At 55.1% G+C, this 23,792-nt stretch overlaps 1 protein-coding gene across 5 annotated transcripts; it reads left to right on the forward strand.

Moving 5' to 3' along the window:
• Positions 1–2,069: 2,069 nt before the first annotated feature.
• LOC141988680 (glycine N-acyltransferase-like protein 3) lies at positions 2,070–22,572 on the forward strand. Of its 5 annotated transcripts, XM_074954570.1 has the most exons (7): positions 2,070–2,111; positions 2,876–2,961; positions 16,802–16,932; positions 18,814–18,921; positions 19,856–19,976; positions 20,357–20,477; positions 21,802–22,572. In XM_074954570.1, exons 3-7 carry the CDS (start codon positions 16,855–16,857, stop codon positions 22,256–22,258), a joined length of 885 nt encoding a protein of 294 aa, XP_074810671.1. In that variant the 5' UTR covers positions 2,070–2,111; positions 2,876–2,961; positions 16,802–16,854; the 3' UTR covers positions 22,259–22,572. The 5 variants fall into 5 exon arrangements, with proteins under 5 accessions (XP_074810671.1, XP_074810670.1, XP_074810672.1 ...); XM_074954569.1 differs by lacking the exons at positions 2,070–2,111; positions 2,876–2,961 and adding an exon at positions 16,410–16,552; XM_074954568.1 differs by lacking the exons at positions 2,070–2,111; positions 2,876–2,961 and adding an exon at positions 16,423–16,687.
• The last annotated feature ends 1,220 nt before the right edge of the window (positions 22,573–23,792 follow it).

Below are 23,792 nucleotides of genomic sequence, written 5' to 3' on the forward strand. Positions count from 1 at the left end.
TGGGCCCAGTGGGATGCATAATATTTTCCAGCTCAATCCCCATGGGGCCCGCCCTGCCCCTAGCCCCATAACCGGCCTTATAGGGTCTGTCCTACTCTCCCAAAGAGTTCTGGGTGTGTAATCCCTTCTGCCAGGTGTTGTCTGCAGCAATGAGGGCAGGTTCAAATATCTAGCCCTTCCTTTAGAAAACTAGTGAATACCACAGACTCGAGCCCCAATCCAGAATTTCTGGGGTCGCTAATTATCTTCCCTGGGAACCCTTAAGAGGCAAATATTTCCCCACTCTCAAGCCCTGAATCTGTGTATGAAACAAGGAGGGCTTCCATGGTGGGAAAGGGAACCCAGCATCATCTTGGGAAAGCACTGCAACAATATGTATCCATAGGGTTACCATATTTGACCATTCAAAAAAGAGGACACTCCATGGGGGGCGGGGGATATTTGCTCGCACCCCCCCACCCCTGTCCCTGCCCCAACTCCACCCCTTCCCCAAAGTCCCCACCCCAACTCTGCCCCCTCCCTGCCCCATTGGACCCCTTCCCCAAATCCCCGCCCCAGCCCCACCTCCTCCCCTGAGCGCACCGCATTCCCCCTCCTCCCCCCTCCCTCCCAGCTGCACGAAACAGCTGTTTCATGGCGCAAGTGCTGGGAGCTAGGGAGAAAAAGCAGGCACTCTCTCGAGGGATCAACAATCACTCTCTTTCTTGAATGATCAACTCTTCTTTGGGGAAAAATAATAATGGCAAAATCGCGGACATGTTTAGATATTTAAAAATTCCTCCTGGATGGCGATTTAAGAACCAAAAAGCCGGACATGTCCAGGAAAATACGGACGTATGGTAACCCTTGTATCCAAGTTGTGAATAATAAGTAAATACCCGCTCCTACCCCATGGTATCTTCAGCCGTGTCCTCCAACTCCTTCCTCCCCACTGGTGTGAATGACCAAATACAAGTGTCCTTTCAAAAGTTCCTTCCTCCCTCCCTCCTCTACTATGCCCCACTCATATTTGGGGCAGCTGGTAGTGTTATCCCAGAGTCTTTGAGTGCACTCCATAGCTTCCACCTCCAAACCCATCTACGGTGATTCTAGCTGTTAGCGCTGGTATTAGGGCATCATTAGACTTCACTCCACCCTGGTTTTACTTCCCACAGCTCCAGCAGATGATCACCACCTTCTCACGGCTTCACAGCAAGAAACTACCCCACTTCTTTGCAAAATCTTCCAGGAAAAAAGATCCACAGTACTTCACACCCTTGAGCGAAGTCCTTACCACCAAGCATGTGGCCATAACAAAAAAAAGCACCTTTCCCTCTCTCTTTAGATCAGGGGTCTCAAACTCAAACACATGAGGACTAGTACATTGGCCCGAGGGCTGCACCACTGACCACCCCCTGACCTGCTGCCCCGGCCCCGCCCCCACTCCACCCCTTCCATGAGGCCCCGCCCCTGCCCCGCCTCTTCCCACCCCTTCCCTGCCCCCACTCCAACCCCGTCCCCGAAATCCCAACCCCAACTCCGCGGGGTGCATCAGGGAGCTCAGGGCAGGGGGTTGGGGTGCAGGAGGGGTGCAGGGTGCCGCAGGGGGTTTAGGGCAGGCGGTTGGGGTGCAGCAGGGGGCTCAGGGCAGGTGGTCGGGGTGCAGGAGGGGTGTGGGGTGCGGCAGGGGGCTTAGGGCAGGGGGTTGGGTTGCGGGGTGCAGCAGGGGGCTCAGGGTAGGGGGTTTTGCTGCAGGAGAGGTTTGGGGGGCAGGCCCCCAGTGGCCCGGCGCGCACTGGGGGCAGGGCAGGCTCCTTGCCTGCCTGCCCTGCCCCCTTGCCGCTCCGGGAAGCGGCCGGGACCTGGGGGAGGGAGGAGGGGTCCACAGGGGTCTGTGTGTTGCCCTGGCCGCGCCTCCAGGTACCTCCCCCAAAGCTCCCATTGGCCGGGAACAGGGAACCGCTGCCAATGGGAGCTTTGTGGGAGGTACCTAGAGGATCAGCCAGGGCAACACACAGACCCCTGTGCCCCCACCCCAGGTCCCGGCTGCTTCCTGGAGCGGCGCAGGGGCAGCGCAGGCAGGGAGGGAGCCTGCCCTGCCCACGGTGCACGCTGGGACGAAGCCGCTCTAGGTAAACGCTGGGCGGGCCGGGGGGGGGCCGTGGGGAGCTGGCGGGCCGCAGAAAATAACCCCATGGGCCGCGTGTTTGAGACCCCTGCCTTTGTCTCTCCTGCTGTTTCCTCTGAATCAGTTCCCCGCCCACAACCACTGAACAGATGCCACTTCAGCAGCAGTTTCCTCCTCCGCTACGCTCCACTCACGGTTTGGTGTCAGCTGTTGGCCTCATCCCAGAGCCTGGTGTCAGGCAGGCCTGTGCCCTATCCTTTGAGAAATGCCACCTGGGCCAGCCCTCAGGCTCCACCACTTCACCCAGCTCTGGTGATTTCAGCCTTGTTTGCACGGGGTAAGGGAGGGCTGCCCAGAGCTGCCTCAGCCCTGCTGCCTCCTTCTGCTGCTTTGGCAAAGGGCCACCTCGGTGTTGCCTCCCAGTGAAGAGTTTTCTGACTGCAAATCTGACCCCCCAACCCCCATGTCTCCAGCAGACCCACAACGCCACAGTGAACATTAACCACGGGAACCCGGCTGGGCACAAAGTGCTGGTGGATTCACAACCCTCGTTCAAAGTTGTTCTTACCCAGCCACAGACAGGAGTGTCACCCCTCAGCCACCACTCAGCACCCAGGTGGCCAGGCTGCTTCAGGGAATCGGGAATGGGACACGGGGCCTTTTTTCCCTCTGGGGGCCTCCAGACACAGGCCCGGCTGACTTGGAAGGGGTGGGGTGGAGGAGCAGGCAAATCAGTCATTCCATTGGGCTCTATGTCTCTCCTGGCAGGTGGCATCAGACAACTCTGATTTCTACCAACATGGACGCAGAGTTCTACTGGGCCGTGCTGGGCAGCGCGGGCGTGATCAAGTGAGGTTAGGTCTTCTGCATCCACGGCAATGTCTGGGGCTGCCTCCTTCTGAGCCCCACAGCCACTGCATGTCCCCCTCTACCATCTGGGACCAAACTCCAGCAGACTCCGACACTGCCAGACCCTGAGTCTCCAGGTCCCCACAGTTCCCACCAGGCTGCTCCCATGTGCCCCATGGGCTCAGGACAGGATTGGCTCACTTGGTGCAGGCTCCCTTTTGTGAGACCTGCATACCAGTGGGTCATAGAATCATAGAATCATAGAATATCAGGGTTGGAAGGGACCCCAGAAGGTCATCTAGTCCAACCCCCTGCTCGAAGCAGGACCAATTCCCAGTTAAATCATCCCAGCCAGGGCTTTGTCAAGCCTGACCTTAAAAACCTCTAAGGAAGGAGATTCTACCACCTCCCTAGGTAACGCATTCCAGTGTTTCACCACTGGGGTCAGCTTGGTACCCTCTCCTGCCCATATTCCAAGCTGGGCCCCCCACAGCCACGTTCCCCATTCAGGGCTGCCACTGCTCTGGGCCTGTTGCCACCTCCTGTAGGGCTCCAGGATGGGGTGTACGAGGCCTTGAGGGACATCACTTGGGCCAAGGGGGTGCAGCTGGAGGCATCCAACGACTCCACCTACCTCCACCCGGATCCCAGCACCATGCCTGAGATCTGGTCAGTGTCTGCCTGGGGGTGGGCACAGTGGGGTGGACCGAGTAACTGGAAGGCCCACAGACTGGCCAGCTGGCCCCATTCCTCACCCCATCTGGGCCCCAGGCACAGGGGCTCACGATACCAATTGCCGTATCCCACTGGGATTGGCACTGCCCACACAGCCTGCTCTCTGGCTCCTCAGGGACCCCACAGACACTGGACAGCTCAGGCACGGGGTGTGTGTGTGGTGGGCTCCTGATTCCCCAACACTAGAGGTGTCATTTCAGAAAAAACTCAGGGGGCAGGAAGAGCAAAGCTGTGTGTGAACATTACAGGCGATCCTGTACCCTGCAGAGCCAGGTGGGACAAAAAGTGGAGCAGATAGACCCATGGGGGGAGGGCAAGCCAAGATCTAGAGGGGCAATGGCCTCCCTTGCTCCATAGCAAATGATGGCCCTGCCCAACAGTTGCCCGCCCTGCACCCCTGGAGACCTGCACCCTGGCAAGCAGCCCAGGCAGAGCACAGGCAGCTACCAGCCACTTGCCCCATGCCACGGCTCCATGAGCCACAAGAGCCCCCCGGGGGCAGGGGCATCTTCCCTCCCCAAAGCCTGTTTAGTCATCAGCAGCTCATTCAGGCCCCCAGCAAAGGGCCTGGCTCCCGGGGATGCTCTGGGAATGGGGAGAAGCTTCCCTGAGGAATGAGATACCCCCTCTGAGACCCACCGAGCAGGGACATGACACAGCGCTTCTCCCACCTGTGTTAGCAGGGAAAGGCCCCATGCACCCCACTTCTCTGAGCCAGCCAGCTGGCCAGCCCCAGGGCCGGATCGGAGCCAGCACCCATTGAGGTCCCCACCTCCCCATTCCCCACCTCCTGAGCCATCCTGTCCCTCCCTTCCCTTGGCTCTACCCTGCCCCTTTGAGCTCCCCAGGCTGGACTCTGCCATGAGGCTCTCGTCCCTGGACGTCTCCCACGCCGACCTGCCGAACGAGACGTGGCCCCATGGAGGGACTGAGCAGAGCTGGCAGTACTTGGCCAACCTGATCTGCCACTTCCCAAGCTTCTGCCTCCTGGATGCCACTGGCCACCCTGTCAGCTGGAGCCCCATGGACCCCTTTGGTGCCATGGCGCATGGCTACACCCTGCCCCAGCACCGTAGGCACTGCTACATGCGGGTGCTCAGCACCATGACAGCAAAGTGGATGCATGCGTGAGGCTGCCCCATCTTTGGCCACGTGGCCCTGGACAACCTCCCCATACAGAGGCTACAGGAGAGCCAGGGCTTCCAGTGCCAGCCCAGCCTGTGCTATCATTATCCACACCCCAAAGCCAGTGATGGCTCCCGTCTGAGCCCCCTGACCCAGCACCAGCCACCTCCTCCTACCTAAGTTCCCTTCCCCAGAAACCTCTATGGGGCAGGGCTGAGGGCCAACAGGGTGGCCAGGAAAATCCAGGGCTCCGCATTGGGCCCCATGGAGCTAGAAACATCTCCCATCTCTCCAGCACCTCTCCATAAAATAGCACACACCAGCCTCATAGGTGGGGTGGGGCCCAACAAAATTCATGGTCCATTTTGGTCAATATCACAGGATTTTATAAATCATAAACTTCATGGTTCCAGATATTTAAATCTGAAATGTCAGTGTTGAAATCGTGGGGGGTTCCCGACCAAAAATGCAGCTGTAGGGGCAGGTTGCAAGGCCATTCTAGGGGAGGTCACAGCATTGCCACCCTTAGTTCTGAGCAGCTGCTGGCAGCAGTGCTGCATTGAGAGCTGGGTGGCTGGGTGGCTGCTGGCCTGGAGCCCAGCTCTGAAGGCAGTGTTGCCACCAGCAGCAGTGCAGAAGTGAGGGTGGCATAGTAGGAGAGGGGCCATCACTTTTTTGGGACAGGAAGGGCTGGTCTTAGGGGTGAGCAACAGCCCAGGGTGTCGTGGTCAGAGGGGTGCCATGCCCTCCGCTACATTCAGTCATCCCAAAGCCCCTTAAGCCTCTGCGTGCTGGGACCAGAGACAGGGAGGAGCAGGGCTGGGGGCTCCCCAGGTGGGGCCTCCTACCACGTACTGAGCTCCAGCTGCTGGTCCCATCCAAGCTGGGGAGGGATGGGTCTTCCTCTTCCCCTGCATGGGCCACCTCCGGGACCCTCCCCTGGCTTCAGGAAGCTCCGCAGCTGATGGCTGGGAACCCAGCTCTGAAGGGAGCACCACCGCCAGCAGCAGCACTCAAGCGAGGGTGGCCACCCTTACATTTGTGACACCGCCAGCAGCAGCGCAGAAGTAAGAATGGCAATACCGTATCATGCCACCCTCACTGCTGCAGTGCTGCCAGCAGTGGCGATGGCTTCAGAGCTGGACGGCCCAAGAGCAGTGGCTGCTGGCTGGGAGCCCAGCTCTGAAGGCAGTGCTGCCGCCACCAGCAGCGCAGAAGTAAGGGTGACATAGTATTGGGGGGGCTGTCGCTTTGGGGAGGGGGGCAGGTCCAGCCTTATGGGTGGACAACCCTAGGGTGCTGTGGCACAAACACAGCCAGCCCAAGACCCCTTTAACCACCGAGTGCTAGGTCTGGAGCCAGGAAGGGGCAGGTCTAGGGCACCCCAGCCGAGGGCTCCTCCTGTGCACTGGGCTCTACACTCCAACCTCCAGAACCTCCCCTGGCTGCAGGAAGCTGCTGTTGGTGGCGGTGCAGATGTGCGGGTGGAAATATCACACCATGAACCCTCACTTCCGGGCTGCTGCTGGCGGCATCGCTGCCGTAAGAGCTGGGCTCCTGGCCTGCCGCCATCACTTTCCAGCTGCCCTGCTTCTAAAGAAGCACTGTCACCAGCAGCTGCGGAGGACTATGGGTAACAATCCTGCAACCCCCCTACAATAGCCAGATTTCCTGGGGTAGACCAGATTTCATGATCGGTAATGCATTTTTCACAGCCGTGAATTTGGTAGGGCCCTACTCTTGGGGCCAGCCACCGCAGCTCCATAACCAGCCTCCCTGGGTGGAACTTACCCTCAGTCCTATCAACGTAGCACCCTGCAGTCCAGCTCCCCTTTGCTGCCCCATTCCTTAACTTGTAGACATCCTAGCAGCTGTAACAATCTCCCATCCAATAAAGCTGTATGTCAGCCACAGCTCACAGGCCAGTATCAATGTGGCTGAATGGCTGTAAGTTCATATCCAACCCTTGAGAGAAGTCTGAGAACAAACCATTCTTGCTGCTACAACCTGACTCTGCCAAAGGGGTTTTTAATCTTATTATTTGGGGCTGTGGGGGAAATGTAATTGCAGGATAGCAGAAGATTCAGAAGGCGCTTAAACTAGTAACAAATAAATAAATGCCATATGTAAATGTTTGCTGGGAGGGGGAATTAGGAGGCAGGGAGAAATAGGGGTAGAGGGGATTGGGGCTGCAGGAAAGGGAGGGGGAGTACTGGAGATCTGAGTCGTTAGGAGATTTCAGGTGAGGGAGTGGGATATTGGGACAGGATATAAGGTGGTGGGAGGGAGGCTGAGCGGGTGTCAGTCACACTCATATTCTCCCCTCCCATATGTGCCCTGAGATCTGGAGAGGGTCTGTTGCTCTGGGGGTGTCTGAGCCCATCTCCTTGCCCCTGTGTCTGCCAGGATCGGGAGTCCCTGCTCCTTTACAGGGGTGTCTAATCGCTCTACTTGCCTCCCCTCAGGTGTGCTGGGATCTAGGGGACCCTTCCTCTCTAGGTGTTATCTGACCTCCTTTCCTTGCCCCACACGTGAGCTGGCATCCAGGGAAGCCCTGTCCCTCTGGCAGGGAGCTGAGTGCAGCCCTCCCAGGAGCATGCACCAAAACCACACCACTAGGTCGGGGTGAGGAACTAAGAACAAGAAGGCTTGGTGCAAAACACAAGCTCCCGAGCCCTGACCAGGGGAGAGGGGCTGAGAATACCCACTGAGATGAATGGAGCTATTGTCCCAGGCTGTATCGTCTCAATGGGTGCTCTCCTTCAGCGGATACCATCACACCGAGATCTATGGGCCCCGTCACACAGCTCAGAGCCACCTGTACTTTCAGGATTGTCCCATGCTGGGGATCTGGAGATAGCAAAGCAGCTGCTGCTGATTAATTTCATACAATTTTACAACTGAGTGCCAGGTCAGCTACAGTTAAAATTGAGTAGGCTTCTATTTAAAACCAATTCTTCTAAGTGCTCTGAAATCCCCATGCTTACTTGGGCTGCCTCCTGGGGGTATGGAGTAGGGGGAGTGATAGGGTGACCGCATGTAACATTTTGGCCAGGATAGTCCCTTTTTGAAGCCAAAAGAAAAGGAGGACTTGTGGCACCTTAGAGACTAACAAATTTATTTGAGCATAAGCTTTCGTGAGCTACAGCTCACTTCATCGGATGCATTCAGTGGAAAATACAGTGGGGAGATTTGTATACACAGAGAACATGAAACAATGGGTGAGCTACACATACACACTGTAAGGAGGGTGATCAGGTAAGGTGAGCTATTACCAGCAGGAGAGCAGGGGGTGGGGTGGGGGGGAACCTTTTGTAGTGATAATCAAGGTGGGCCATTTCCAGCAGTTGACAAGAACATCTGAGGAACATTGGGGGAGGGAGTGGGGTGGGGTGGGGGAATAAATACGGGGAAATAGTTTTATTTGTGTAATGACCCATCCACTCCCAGTCTTTATTCAAGCCTAACATTCAAAAACCAGTCAGAGAACACTTCAATCTCTTCGGTCACTCGATTACAGACCTAAAAGTTGCAATCCTTCAACAACCAAAACTTCAAAAACAGACTCTAACGAGAGACTGCTGAATTGGAATTAATTTGCAAACTGGATACAATTAACTTAGGCTTGAATAAAGACTGGGAGTGGATGTGCCATTACACAAAGTAAAACTATTTTCCCATGTTTATTCCCCCCCTCCCCCCACTGTTCTTCAGATGTTCTTGTCAACTGCTGGAAATGGCCCACCTTGATTATCACTACAAAAGGTTCCCCCCCTCCCCCTGCTCTCCTGCTGGTAATAGCTCACCTTACCTGATCACTCTCCTTACAGTGTGTATGGTAACATCCATTGTTTCATGTTCTCTGTGTATATAAATCTCCCCACTGTATTTTCCACTGAATGCATCCGATGAAGTGAGCTGTAGCTCACGAAAGCTTATGCTCAAATAAATTTGTTAGTCTCTAAGGTGCCACAAGTCCTCCTGTTCTTTTTGTGGCTACAGACTAACACGGCTGCTACTCTGAAACCTTTTTTAAGCCATGTCCCTGCCATCCCAACTCTTTTTTTTTTTTTTTGCAAAAATGGGCGTTTGTCCCATTTGCTCTTGTTGACTTGATCAGTTGGCAAGAGCAAACAGGACACATGCTCACTTTTGTCAAAAAGTGGGGTGTGGAAGAATGTGAGGGAGGGGGGCGAGCTGTGATGCCAGCCCCACAGAGGGAGGGTGGCAGGGCTTGGGTGCGGGGGCAGGCAAGGCTCGAGCAAGCAGTGATGCCAGTCCCAGCCTCGCGTTGGGAGGGGCTCGGTCTAGTCCCATGTGGTGTCCCATTTTTCCTTTGGAAAATATGGTCACCCCATTGAGTGACCCACATTTGAGGTAATTTGAATAAGATGTTCCTGAATAAGAGGTCATTTATGATCTGGAGGATGGCGTGGATTGCACCCTGTGACGTTATTGACATAATCTGGGACCATATAGATCATTGTTGCAATCAAGGTCCTGTAGTGGCACCAAATCTTACATAAAGGGGGTCAAATGAGGTGTCTAAGACAAGGTTATGGTTTGCTGGTTATGATTATGCTATCTGTATACGTGTATCATTTTTATAGTTGAAGTTATGAATATTGGCTCTATACTGTCTGTATTTCAAACTTATGCTATGCTTCTGGGGGACACCCCAGAGAAGTTGGTGTCAGCTCTGCCTAGCCTGCTTGATGGCCCATTCAGGACCATCAGCTATACAAGTGAACAACTGAGAGAAGGCACATACGCCTTGCGACTCAGCAAGGTATGCAGGGACCTGCCTATGGAGAGAACTCTGAGGTTTTTCCAGGCCATGTGATGGACAGTTTGTCTTTGGGACAAAAAAAGAGAGACCACATGGCAAGAGACTATAGAAAGCTGCTGCAGCTCCTCCATCTGGTCTTCAATCCTGCTTCTTACCTCTGGAGGAACTTTGCTACGATGAAGCTTTGAACGAAGGACGGAAAGACCCATCCCAGCTGTGGATGTTCTCCAGAGACGTGATTTGAACCTGCAGTTTATTCTATCACTGCTACACGACTGAACCAAGAACTTTGCCATTACTGTATGTAATTGATTCCATTTAACCAATTCTAGCTCTCATCTATTTCTTTTTCTCTTTATCAATAAACCTTTAGATTTTAGATTCTAAAGGATTGGCAACAGCGTGATTTGTGGGTAAGATCTGATTTGTATATTGACCTGGGTCTGGGGCTTGGTCCTTTGGGATCAGGAGAACCCTTTTTCTTTTACGGGGGTATTGGTTTTCATAACCATTTGTCCCCATAACAAGTGGCACTGGTGGTGATACTGGGAAACTGGAGTGTCTAAGGGAATTGCTTGTGTGACTTGTGGTTAGCCAGTGGGGTAAAACCAAAGTCCTCTCTGTCTGTCTGGTTTGGTTTGCCTTAGAGCTGGAAAAACCGCAGCCTTGGGCTGTAACTGCTCTGCTTTAAGCAATTTGTCCTGAACTGGCACTCTCAGTTGGGTCCCACCAGAACCAGCATCGTTATACACCTTCAGCAAGTTTGCAGATGACACTAAACTGGGAGGAGAGGTAGATACGCTGGAGGGTAGGGATAGAATACAGATGGCCCTAGACAAATTAGAGGATTGGGCCAAAAGAAATCTGATGAGGTTCAACAAGGACAAGTGCAGAGTCCTGCACTTAGGACGGAAGAATCCCATGCACCGCTACAGACTAGGGACCGAATGGCTCGGCAGCAGTTCTGCAGAAAAGGACCTAGGGGTTACACTAGATGAGAAGCTGGATATGAGTCAACAGTGTGCCCTTGTTGCCAAGAAGGCCAATGGCATTTTGGGCTGTATATGTAGGGGCATTGCCAGCAGATCGAGGGACGTGATCGTTCCCCTCTATTTGACATTGGTGAGGCCTCATCTGGAGTACTGTGTCCAGTTTTGGGTCCCACACTACAAGAAGGATGTGGAAAAATTGGAAAGCGTCCAGCGGAGGGCAACAAAAATGATTGGGGGACTGGAACACATGACTTATGAGGAGAGGCTGAGGGACCTGGGATTATTTAGTCTGCACAAGAGAAGAATGAGGGGGATTTGATAGCTGCTTTCAACTACCTCAAATGGGCTTCCAAAGAGGATGGATCTAGACTGTTCTCAGTGGTAGAAGATGACAGAACGAGGAGTAATGGTCTCAAGTTGCAGTGGGGGAGGTTTAGGTTGGATATTAGGAAAAACTTTTTCATTCGGAGGGTGGTGAAGCACTGGAATGGGTTCCCTAGGGTGGTGGTGGAATCTCCTTCCTTGGAGGTTTTTAAGGTCAGGCTGGACAAAGCCTGGCTGGGATGATTTAGGGTGTGGCTACACTTGCAGATGTAGAGTGCTGTGAGTTAAACCCGCCTTCGTACAGCGCAGTAGGAAAAGCGCTGCAGTCTGTCCACACTGACAGCTGCAAGCACACTGGCGTGGCTACATTTGTGGCACTTGCAGTGGCATTTGGAGGGATGCATTGTGGGCAGCTATCCCACAGAGCACCTCTTCCCATTCTGGCGCTGTGGCTTGTGGGAAGGGGGTGGGGAGTGCGGGGCATTCTGGGTCCTGTCCCAATGCCCCGTGATGCATCGCTTCACATCCCAGCAATCCCTGTGCTTCCGTCCACATTCGGCGCCACCTTTCAATGGTTTTTGTACTGCGCGCTCTGTCTTCCCTTTCGGTCTGCGGGAATGGAGCCCAAACTGCTGAGGAATATGCTGACGCGTCTCACCGGCACGTCACATTTGGCAGTTGAGTTATTCCTTAAAATCCAAAGTGACAGTGAGGACTCTGACGATGATATCGACTCGAATAACGCAAACGACACGAGTTTGCTTGTGGCATTCACGGACATGCTCACCACCGTGGAACGCTGCTTTTGGGCTCGGGAAACAAGCACTGAGTGGTAGGATCACATTTGTCGTGCAAGTCTGGGATGACAACCAGTGGCTGCAGAACTTTCAGATGAGAAAAGCCACTTTCATGGGACTGTGGGAGAAGCTCGCCCCCACCCTGCGGCGCAAGGACACGAGACTGAGAGCTACCCTGATGGTGGAGAAGCAGGTGGCTATTGCAATCGGGAAGCTGGCAACTCCAGACAGCTACCGATTGGTCTCTAACCAATTTGGAGTGGGGAAGTCAACCGTTGGAATCGTGTTGATGCAAGTTTGCGGGGCTGTTAATCACATCCTGCTCAGAAGAACCGTGACTCCGGGTAACGTGCGTGACATTGTGGCTGGCTTTGCACAAATGGGTTTGCCTAACTGTGGAGGGGTGATAGATTGGGACGCATATTCCAATTCTGGCACCAGCCCACCTAGCCTCCGAGTACGTTACTCGGACGGGCTATTTCTCTATGGTTCTCCAGGCGCTTGTGGATCACCGTGGGCATTTCATTGACATTAACGCAGGATGGCCTGGAAAGGTGCATGACACATGCATCTTTATTAACACTGGCCTGTTCAGGAAGCTGCAAGTCGGGACTTTTTCCCCAGACCAGAAGATCACCATAGGGGAAGTCGAAATGCCCATTGTGATCCTGGAGACCCCGCTAACCCATTGATGCCGTGGCTCATGAAACCCTACACAGGGAGCCTTGACAGCAGCAAGGTGTGGTTCAACAACAGGCTGAGCCAGTGCAGAATGACTGTGGAATGTGCTTTTGGCCATTTAAAGGGTCGCTGGCGCTCTCTGTATGGGAAGCTGGACCTGGCCGATAACAGCATCCCCGCAGTTATATCCGCGTGTGGTACCCTCCATAGTATTTGTGAAGGGAAGGGTGAAAGATTCACTCAGGCATGGAACTCGTAGGTTCAACACCTGGAGGCTGAATTTGAACAGCCAGAGAGCAGGGCTATTAGAGGGGCCCAGCGTGGGGCTGCAAGGACTAGGGATGCCTTGAGGGAGCAATTTGAGGCTGAAAGCAAACAGTAATGTCTGGTGTGGTGCCCTGCACAGGAGTGAAGTGCAGTGGGAATCTGTGTTTGCTACGTATGATACTCTGACTTGCAGTGCCTGTTGGTTTCCTGCGCTAAGGTTTCTTTTACGATATGCAATAATAAAGAATGTTTTCAAAGCCAAAAAATAAATTTATTGAAAAGAAACACACCACAACTGCTTGGGAAACACAAAGGGCAAGGGGGTGGGGTGGGGAACGGTACAATCACAGATTTGCGTATGTCCTGTCTGGAGTGCTGTGCAATGCGTGCTGTACTTCAGGATGGCTATACTGCATGGTGATGGGGGTTGAGTGCAGTGGGTAAGGGTTGTAATTTTCAGGGCTGCGTGGTGAAGCTACAGGTGTTGGAGGCAGTGGGTGGCGGTAAGAACCCAGATGTTGGGGAAAGTGGTTTGGAGTGACATGGTGGCACAAGGGAAAGAGTTTTGGGACTCTTTCCCTTGTGCCACCATGTCACTCCAAACCACTTTCCCCAAGAGCTGCAGGGGGCGGTAGGCACGGTAGTGCTCCGCCTGCATGGCTACGAGCACCTGGATTGAATCCGCTTGGCTCTCCATGATGCTTATCAGCCACTCTGTGCTTTGGTGCCGGCAATCTCCATTCTGCTGGTGGACCCTCCTTTCCCTTTCCCGCCACTCCTGCACTTTTTTATTTTCATTAGTTGAATGCTGCATGACTTCATGCAGCATGTCCTCTTTGCTTCTACATGGGCTCTTCCTGATTCTTTGCAGCCTCTCAGCCATTGATAACACAGACGGCTGAGGTCTCAAGGGTTGCATCTGTAAAGGCAAAATGCAACACTTAACAGAGGCAGCATTGTTCACACCAGACAGAGCAATGATTCCCCCGTACTCAAGGGCAAGCACAGTCTACACAGTAGCCTAATTTGCCCATCCCAAAGCGAGCACACATAACCCACGGGAGCCCCAAAATGGTAAGTAAGCACAGGGTCAAGCATGACTGATTGTTTCACGGCTGTACTGTCCTCTGGATTTCTGTGCCTTGAGGAGAGCCAACAGCGGCAGTGGGCCCCTATAATGAACACTGTCCCCACATTTTCCACAGGAGTTCCTCCTGGGAAATATCTTGCTGCTGAGGGTGACCAGGGCAGCAAGGGAGGGTCTTCTACTACAATGTGGATTCCGCCCTGCCCCATATGCAGCTTGCCTGTGTGCAGCAATGGTCCCCCCGCCCCTCACGGCACAGTGGCGCGGACATGTTAGCGTTACTGGGACAAAGAACACAGTAGCTCTCCCAAAAAACCTGCACAAGCGTATTGCCCAAGTTCTGGCTGAGACCTTTGAAGAGAGCACTGAGGCCCATTACCATGATGTGAGAGAGCACATCAATCCCCTATTCCGCATCTAGGCATGCATGCAGCCCTAACCCTCCTCACCCCAAGAGCCCGCACCGAATAACTTCCTTCCCAAAATAAAAGCCGGTTACCGAAAACCTCCTCTGGTGTTTACCCTTCCCCAAGCACCGGCCGCTGCGACTGGTAACCTTCCTCCTGGCTTGAGAACAGCTCCTGGCTGCATGCATCTAGGGATGCCGGGGTGTCTTCCTGTGCCGGAGCACCCTCGCTCCCGCTTTGCTGCTCCTCCTCCTCCTCCTCCCGCCTTGTTGCACTGGGCTCTGAGGTGTCCATGGTGGTGCTTGGAGTGGAGGTGGGGTCACCCCCAAGTATTGCATCCAGCTCTTTGTAGAAATGGCAGGTCGCGGGAGCAGCACCGGAGCGGCTGTTTGCTTCGCAGGCTTTGCGGTAGGCGTTCCGCAGCTCCTTCACTTTAACTCTGCACTGCAGGGCGTCCCGGTCATGGCCCCTTTCCATCATATCCCTTGATATCTGCCCAAAGGTATCATAATTCCTGTGGCTGCAGCGCAGCTGGGACTGGACAGCTTCCTCCCCCCGAACACTGATGAGGTGCAGCACCTCGCCATTGCTCTATATTGGGGATCGCCTGGCGCGTGGAGGCATGGTCACCTGGAAAGATTCGCTGAGAGCACTCCACGCCTGGCTGAGCAAACAGGAAGGGGATTTTCAAAATTCTCAGAGAATTTAAAGGGCGGGTCTGACAGTTGGTCACCTGAGGGCAGGGCAGTAGAGGTCAAAGCGATGACCAGAGTGGCTAGAACAGGCATTGTGGGATACTTCTGGAGGCTGATCACAGCGCCATAACAGACCAGGGCATCCACACGCGGTGCTCCAGCGGGGGCACAGAAAATGTTATTCTGCTCGCCGAGGTGGAGTATCAGCGGCGCTGTATCTGCGGAGTCAGAGCGCTCTACGTGCCTTGCCAGTGTGGACGGGTAGTGAGCTAGTGCGCCCGGGGCTCCTTTATTGCACTGTAACTCACAAGTGTGGCCAAGCCCTAAGTTGGGGATTGGTCCTGCTTTGAGCAGGGGGTTGGACTAGATGACTTCCTGAGGTCCCTTCCAACCTTGATATTCTATGATTCTATGAACTACAGCTATCCACCCAAAAACTGCTTTTCTTCAAGTTCACAGCTTCTACCAATGGTTTTTGTGCACCCCTGCCTTCGAAAATGCTGATGGCTTAAGGGGATCGGCAGGAGATGGTGAGCTGGAAATGCTGGCAGGGTACCAGGGGAAGGCTGTATGTAGTAGGGGATGGAAGAGGTTGGGGAGGAGCGAGACACCAGACTTTTTACACATGTAATAAAATAACCACCAAGTTTTTGGGTCATAGACCAACTACACACTGCAAACGTTACAAAGCACAACCGTTATCTCCATTCCACTGAGGACAGCTGGGGCAGAGTTAAGGACCATAGGCAGGCACCTTAACTCCTCATTGCTTGGTTTTCAGATGTGTGAGTTTTGCTGGGCTTGACATTCTGGAAGGGTGCGTGGAACCTCTGGGCAACATTAACTCCACGGTTTGCCAGTGACTTAGCACACAAGGGAGCAGGAGACATGGACACAGCTCTGCTGCAGCTTGGAACAAAGACACAGTGTGCGAGGGAGGTGACTGTGTTTGTGAGAACCCCAGAGACTCAGCATCCCAGGAACTCACACAAGGATGCAGAGACAAAAGGAGGGCGAATCAAGATGGATCCCACAGAGTTGCTGGGCCACCATGACCTCTGCCTTCAGCTCTGATTCTCTGATGCTGGATTCCAGCTAATTAATAAATATGACGCTAGGTCGTGACAGATACTGATTGCATTGCTCCCGGCGGGTAATGAAACATGACAGCCACATCCCAGAGGGCTTCCATCTTTTGGTAGGTGAAACCTGCCCACCCTGGACCCCATGACCCCTCCCCAATCCTGAGAGGGACCCATGTGAAATCCCAGCCTCTGCATGGGCAAAACAAGCACAGAGTGTAGGGCACACATGCCTCGGGGGACAGGGCTGGGAGAGACACAGGCCAGAGGGAAGGATGCAGCCAAGGAGAGGTGCCCAGACTGGAGGCTCCCATCCCAGCAGAACCCTCTATCAAAGTCCATGGCCCACTTCTGGCTGTGCTCATGTTTCCTCAGAATTCTACTCCACTGGCCCCAGGAAATCATTTCACCCCTCACTGCCCATGGAAGGAGCCTGATCGTGCCTTGTGACTTCAGGGAGGTGCCCCCGGCTCAGGGCCAGCCACAGGCTCTGTTAATGGTTCATTCGCTCAGGGTTAAGAGGCTGGAGCAGTACTCAAGGGAGAGATCCAGTGGAGACGGGACCGCACTGCCTTCTTCAGGGCTGCTCCTGACCCTAGCACAGAGACTGCCTCGGTGAGCGGGAGCTAGTTGGGCAACCCTAGCCCTGCACAGACCAGCCCTGGCATTGCTGGGGCCACAGACAGGGACTGTTATTGTAGGGTCTCTGGTGAACACAGTGGCTGCACCCAGACTGGTATGTTATTGCAGGTTTGTTATTGTAGAGATTGGAGGTTGCAGGCACCCTGCCTGCTTCTGGGGTCACTTGGGGGTGTGGGGATAGACACACATAACTGAAGGGTTTCTCTTCTCCCCTCCTCCCAGGTGTCCCCTACATCACATTCCCGGGAAGCTGCCAAGGGCCCATCCTGACAGAGATGCTGATCCTGAGCTGCTCCTCCAAGCTGCAGCAGCTGGAGGCGACTCTACGGAGGCGCCTGCCTGAGACATTGCAGGTGACATGGCTGTGTCTAGCCCCACTGCCCGCACCCCTGGGACGGGACTCAACCCCCCCACCTCTGCCCCACCCATGGAGCAGAGAGCAGGGGAAGGTCCCTCTGACTCCCCTGGGAGGTGGGTTAGAGAGCAGGCTGGAGGGGCAGGCTCCTCTGCCCACAGGGTAGGAGATAGCATGGGGGGCAGGACTCCCCCCAGGCACTAGCTGCTCAGTTCTCCTGGCCACCCACTCCTACCTCGCTCCTTGTGTCTCCCACAGACCAAACCCAGCACCAATTCCTGCTACTCATCCAGCGTAGCTGGCGGGACTTCCCCAGCCAATCACAGGGCAGGTTGGTCCCGTGCCAGCCAATCAGAGAGTTGGGTAGCTGTGGCTCCCTCCATGACTGTACGCCCATCACATGGCTCTAGTGTCTGTGGCGGGTCACCAGCCCCTTCAATCCCCCTCCCCTGACACACCTGACCTAAGGTTGCCAACTTTCTGACTGCAGAAAATTGAACACCCTTGCCTCACTGCTGCCCCAAGGCCCCACCCCTTTCCCAAGGCCCCATCTCCTCTCACTCCATCCCCCTTCCCTCTGTTGCTCGCTCTCCCCCACCCTCGCTCATTTGCTTATTTTCATTGGGCTGGGACAGGGGGTTGGAAGTGGGGGGTGACAGCTCCAGCTGGGGGTGAGGGCTGGGGATGAGGGGTTTGGGGTGCAGAAGGGAGCTACAGGCTGGGGCTGAGGAGCCTGTAGTGTGGGAGGGGGCTCCAGACTGGGGGTTAGAGTACAGGAGGGGGTGTGGGCTCCGGCAGGGGGTGTGGGCTCCTGGGTGGGGCCAGAAATGAGGGGCTCGGAGTGGGCTCCAGGCTGGGGCAGGGGGTTGGGGTGCAGAATGGAGTGAGAACTCTGGCTGGGGGTGCAGGCTCTGGTGTGGGCCTGAGGATGAGGGGTTTGGGGTGCAGGAGGGGGCTCTGGGATGGGGCTGAGGGGTTTGGAGTGTGGGAGGGGGCTCAGGGCTGGGGAAAGGGTTGGGAAGCGGGACAGGGCGCAGAGTACAGTTTCCGGGAGGGAGTTTGTGTGCAGGACGGGGTTACGAGCTGGAGCAGGGGGTTGGGGCGCAGGAGGGAGTTCGGGGTGTGGGCTCCGGGTGGAGCTAACCTCAGGTGGCTCCCAGAAGCGGTTGGCATGTCCAGCTCCCAGACGGAGGGGCCAGGGGGCTCTGCACATTGCCCGCATCTGTAGGCTCCGCCCCTGCAGCTCCCATTGACCACAATTCCCAGCCAACAGGAGCTGCAGAGCCGGTGCTCAGGGCAGCGGTAGCGTGCAGAGCTCCCTGGCTACCCCTGAGCCTAGGAGCCGGAGGGGGAAAATGCTGCAGCTTCCAGGAGCCGCACAGAGCCAGAGCAGGCAGGGAGCCTGCCTTAGCCCCACTGTGCCACCGACTGGACTTTTAGCAACCTGGCCAGCGGTGCTGACTGGAGCTGCCAAGGTCCGTGAAAACCAGATGCCTGACAACCCTAACCCAGCCACGGTCAGGGGCTCCCCTATGATACCAGCCCAGGGGCCACAAATCAGGGGTCAGACACCAAAAATCAGGAGAGTAACCCCAGCGGGAGGGGGCAGGAGACCACCATCTTCCCTGGCCTCGGCCAACTGAAATCGTTGTGAAGTGGTAGTCACCTTGACTAAGGGAAGCCTGTGGTGTCAGCCCCATTGGCAGGGATGGGAGAGGGTGGCCATTTTGAAGAAGGGCAAAAAACTGCCAAGGTGCAGAAGATCACGAGACGCTGAAACCGCCCGGTAAACATTGGGAGGCTCCTGATGGAGTCGTGAGAGCTGGAATTGCTGCCCTGCCCCCAGCTCTAACCCCCGCCACATCCATGTCACTGGCAGGTCCATGGCGCCGTGATGACCATAAATCGTGGGAACCCGGCAGCACAGGAGGTGCTGGTGGATTCGTGGCCTGAGTTCAAAGCCGTCCTCACACGGCCACGCAAAGAGGTGCTGCCCCTCAGCCACCGCGCTGCACCTGGGTGGTCTGGCTCTCTTGGGTGCTGGGGAGTGGGACCTGGGGCCTTTCCCCTCTAGGTGGGGCATGGTGTGGGGGCCAGGCTAGGTCGGGGGCAGGAATTGGGATTCAGGTCCTTTCCCCTATAGGTGGCCCCAGGGCGAGGACCAAAGTGTTTCGGGGGGGCAGGGATTGGGATTAGGGACCTTTCCATTCTACAGCAGTAGTTCTCAACCTTTTGGGGCTTAGGACCCATTTGTAACTGTTTATGGCCTATTGTGATGCAGTAAATAGTCTGGGCGTGGAGGTCCCAGGGTGGTTTCTGTTGGATTCTGCCCCCTGTGGGTGGTTGGGTCCTGCCCAGCACTCACCCCACAATAGCAGCTCCCGTGGTGTGGGGCTGGCTGGGCTAGGCTCGTTGCTCTGGCCATTGCAACCGCTGGGGTTTCAGCGCCGCTCAGGTTTGATCCCGCCCCCCTAACTGGACCAAATTTGTGAGAGTGGAGTTGTGCCCTGGCTCATGGGGCTCCAGTACCACTCCTCAAATTTGGCCTACCCAGACTCCCATTGTCATGGTAGCTGGGCCAAACCTGAATGCCACCAGGACCCCAGAGGTTGCAGTGCCTGGAGCAGGGAGGCAAGTCCAGCCAGCGCCATGGGACAGTAGCCACAGGAGCTGCCATGGGACCCTTTGAAATATTCTGGCAACCCATTTTTGGGTCCCGACCCACAGGTTGAGAAACTCTGCACTGGGGAACCCCAGGTTGGGAGACAAACTGGCTCAGGGAGGGCTGGGATTGGGATTTGGGGCCTTTCCCTTCTAGGGGGCCCCCAAGCAGGGGCCAGGCTGGCTCGGGAGCGGGGGGCGGGCAGATCAGTCATTCCATTAGGAGTTTCCACTTCTTGGCTGCATGTCTCCCCTGGCAGGTGGCATTGGATGACTCTGATTTCTACACCAACATGTACGCGGCATACTACCGGGACCTGGGTGCCTACAGGGCCCTGCTGGGCAGCGCCGTCAACTGGAACCAGGCCTTCTGTATCCACGGTAATGTGGGCCTCACAGCACCAGGGAGAGCACCACAAAGACTGACCATATAAATACTGCGTGGGCCCAACCCCAGGATCCTGCCCTACAGTGCCAGCCCCGAAGCCCTCCACTGCCCCTCCCCCAGGCTGCAAGGCTGCTGCCATGAGCCCTATGCAGGGCAGGTACATATGGGGTAGCCCCTTGCCAGTGCTGGGCTGAGATCAGCTTACCTGACCACGTCCTTCTCCTTGAGGCCTGGGGCTGGTAGGTTTGGAAGCTCAGACTCCTGCCCCTCCTGCCCCCTGTCCCAGGCTGGGCTCCCCACACATATGGGCCCTTTTGTCACCACCATTCAGTCTCTGTCCCCACTGTTCATGGCCCGTTGCTGCCCCCTGCAGGGCTCCGGGACGGGCTCTACGAGGCCTCCAGGGACATCGCCAACACTAAAGGGGTCAAGCTGGAGGTGTTCCGCTACTTCACTTATTTTCACCCGGATCCCAGCACCTTGCCTGAAATCCAGTCAGTGTCTGCTTGCGCCAGAGGGCCCCATGGGAGGGGTGGGGTTGGTAGAGAAGGGGACAGTCTGCAGGGTGAGGGAATTGGCCAGTATGGTGCTGGGATGCCCAAGATGTGGTTGGCTATTACCCATGCAGGACCTGGGGCACTGGGGTCCTATTGCCAGCAGTATAAACCCTGTAGGTTGGCACTGAGCCTGACCTCCTTCAGGGACCTCGCAGGGACTGGGGAGCGTAGCCATGGGGTGGGGACAACCATGGGGAGGGAGATCCCTCTTCAGCTCCTGCACAGGGCCCCAGCCTCTGCCAGGAAACCCTAATGCAAATGGCTTCTGTGCCACCAATGGGACCCCATCTGTGGCCCCTGGGACCAGGCACTCCTGCAATCAGCCAGCCCTGGCAGGGCTTGGGCAGCGAGAGGCCGTGCTCCCCCCATCCCTACACCATGTCTCACCTGGCCAAAGGGACATTAGGCAGTGTGGGTTAGTGGGGAAAGGCCCCGTGTCCCACTCCCCACCCTCTGAGCCAGCCATTTCCCTCCTCCACTTGGCTTTAGCAATCCCCTCTCCTGAGTCCCAGGAGTTTCACTGGGGAGCCCATCTTACAATCACCTACATCGGAATTCCCCCCGCCTGTGGGGGAAGCCCCCTCTCATTGGCTGCCTCTCCGAGACCTCCTGGGGAAGAGCAGCCAATCAGAGCTCCTGCAGTAAGATCTCCTTCCCCCCACTCCCTGCAGTAATGTGACACCTTTCTCACAGAAGGGAAGGAGGGAGCAGGAATTGCTCAGCATCTCAGGATGGCTCCACTCCCTCTCCCCACCCCCTCCCACACCCAAACTCCCTCCCAGAAGCTGTACCCTGCACCCAGTCCCACTCCCCAACCCCCTGCCCCAGCCCTGAGCCTGTGAGCAATGGGGACAGGATGGTGCACATGCTGCCCCCATCCCAGGAACACCTGGCCTGGGAGGGGAAGAGGGGAGCCCGCTGCAGCACCCACTGGGTTGGGAGGGGGCAGAACAACACCAGGAGGTGCAGAAGGGAGGCTGGGGGGGCTAGGAAGAGTTGATGGGCACCTGGCTGGGAACAGAACTGATGGGGCAGAATTAATTGCTGGGCAGAAGATCCCAAATCACCATAATAAACCTGGGACTGTTAATAACACTGTCACAACCAGGGGTCGGGGGAGTTCAGCTATCAAGGGAGACCAGCAATCACAGTCATCTTTTAAAAAAAACCTCACGATCTTAGGGCCAATCTCATGATGTTGGGGTCTAATTCACGATCGCTAACCCTTGGGGCTTGGCCCTGCTGCTCTCTGCCTCCTCAGACTAGACCCGGCTGTGAGGTTGTCAACCCTGGATGTCTCCCACCTCGACCTGATGAACGAGATGTGGCCCTATGGGGGGAACAAGTACAGCAAGAGGTTCCTGGAAAGCCTGATCCGCCGCTTCCCCAGCTTCTGCCTCCTAGACTCTGCTGGCCACCTTGTCAGCTGGACTGTTTCAGACCCATATGGTGCCATGGGACGTAGCGTCACTATGACCGAGCACCGGGGACGCGGTTACAATGGGGTCCTGAACAACTTGTTAGCCAAGCGGTTGCACGCACTAGGCTATCCCAGCTACGGCCACGTGGCCGTGGACAACTACCCCATGCAGAGGCTGCAGGAGAGGCAGAGCTTCCAGCGCCAGCCCAACTTGTGCCACTTCATCCTCCACAACGCAGCACTGCATAGAACCCCCACGTTAACCCCCAGCCCAGCAGCGGGCACAGCCCCCGCATGAGTCCCCAGCCCAGCCACCCAGGGGACCTGCCAGGCTGGGACTAACGGAAGCCAAGGGAGGGGGGTGCGGGAGTCTGGAGATCAGTGTTACACCTCGTGGAACCAGTAACATCTCCCAGCTCCAGCCTCACATGGGATCTGCTACCCTCATCCCCAAAGGCCTTGCCCTCCCTCACAGCCCTGTACCCAGCTTTACAGGGTCTGTCCTGCTCTCCCGAGCCCCATAACCTGCCCTTCTTGGTGGAGCCTATCCCCCCAGACCCATACACACAGCACCCCCATCGAGTGGTTTCCCCAGGAATTGAAATTGGGGAGGTGTTCGAATTTACGGGGGGGGGGTGTCAGGGCCGATGAGGGGTGAGACTATGAGGGCGAAGGGGGGCTGTATGGCACCATAGTAAAAACTGAAAAATGTTTCATGACCATTTTATTAGATTTAACTCATGTTTTAAAATCATCACACAAATTAAAGTTGGCTACTCAAGCCTTCTATGAAGCACTACGTCTACATCCTTCCTGGTTTCTTGTTATAATTTTCCACAACTCTGTTAATGAATTTCTTGAATGCAATACGTTCATCTTTGGCGGCTTCTCATGTGTCCGGTACTTCCATTCCTTCAATTGATATGCTCATCAGTTGATTCACATGATCAGGCAGAAGGCGACTTCTTTCAGAACACAAAATGCTATTCAATGATGAAAAAGAACTGTAGCTGTTGTGACTGGGAGTAGCAAAAGATGAATTCCTACTTCTTTCAGCCCAGGAAACAAAGCATAAAGATCGGGTCGAGCCACTAGTGATGATAAAAAAGAAGTTGAAGTCAAATCTTCATTTATTCGTCGTATGATATTCCACTCTGTGTTCAAATTCTCTGTTCTATCCTGAGCACACGGCAGCCCCATTGCTAGTAGTGCCTCACTCCACTCAACTGTCGGTGTTTTATAAGACAGGGATCTGTAAAAGCTACGCAGAGGTTGAGTAGAATCTAGAAGTCTCTGTTGTAGATTTTTAAGAATCAAGTTTGTGTACTTTTTCAGTTGTCTTAACAAACACTTCTTGTCTTCTTCACTTAAGGATTCAGTATAAATGCCTTCATTAGTCAACTTCTGGACTGAAGTCTTGGCTTCTTCCAGTATTTTTTCAGTGGATAGCTCTCTGATTGATCCAAATGTAGCTTCTATTGATGGACAAAGATCTACTACTGTTGTAGCAGATGCCTGGATGGCATTGTTTAATGACCCAAGTGGTTTCAACAGTAGACTACAAGAGAGAGAATGGCAATAGTCTTCTCTGAACGTAGTAGCAAAAGTAATCCACCAGCCTCACTTCTTAGATCCATCCCATCTTGGTAGATACTTTCCAAAGCCAGTAATAACGGCTGGAGTAATTTTAAGACAACAGCCAAGGCTCGCTCATGAGAAAGCCAGCAGGTTTTCCCAGGTTGGACTAATTTGAACTTCAGTCCCAGTCTAGCTTCTATATTTTCCAAGATATTCAGTCTTTTTGGACTCTTGCTGAAAAAAGAATATAATGA

Source organism: Natator depressus, chromosome 6, assembly GCF_965152275.1.
Source record: "Natator depressus isolate rNatDep1 chromosome 6, rNatDep2.hap1, whole genome shotgun sequence".
In the NCBI taxonomy this organism is placed as follows: domain Eukaryota; kingdom Metazoa; phylum Chordata; order Testudines; family Cheloniidae; genus Natator; species Natator depressus.

Excerpts from the sequence above, each read along its gene's own strand:
- LOC141988680 (XM_074954570.1), top strand. The coding sequence starts at position 16,855 with ATGCTGATCCTGAGCTGCTCCTCCAAGCTGCAGCAGCTGGAGGCGACT. Across the intron at positions 16,933-18,813 it reads GCCTGCCTGAGACATTGCAG|GTCCATGGCGCCGTGATGAC; the intron begins GTGACATGGCTG and ends TGTCACTGGCAG. Across the intron at positions 19,977-20,356 it reads CCAGGCCTTCTGTATCCACG|GGCTCCGGGACGGGCTCTAC; the intron begins GTAATGTGGGCC and ends TGCCCCCTGCAG.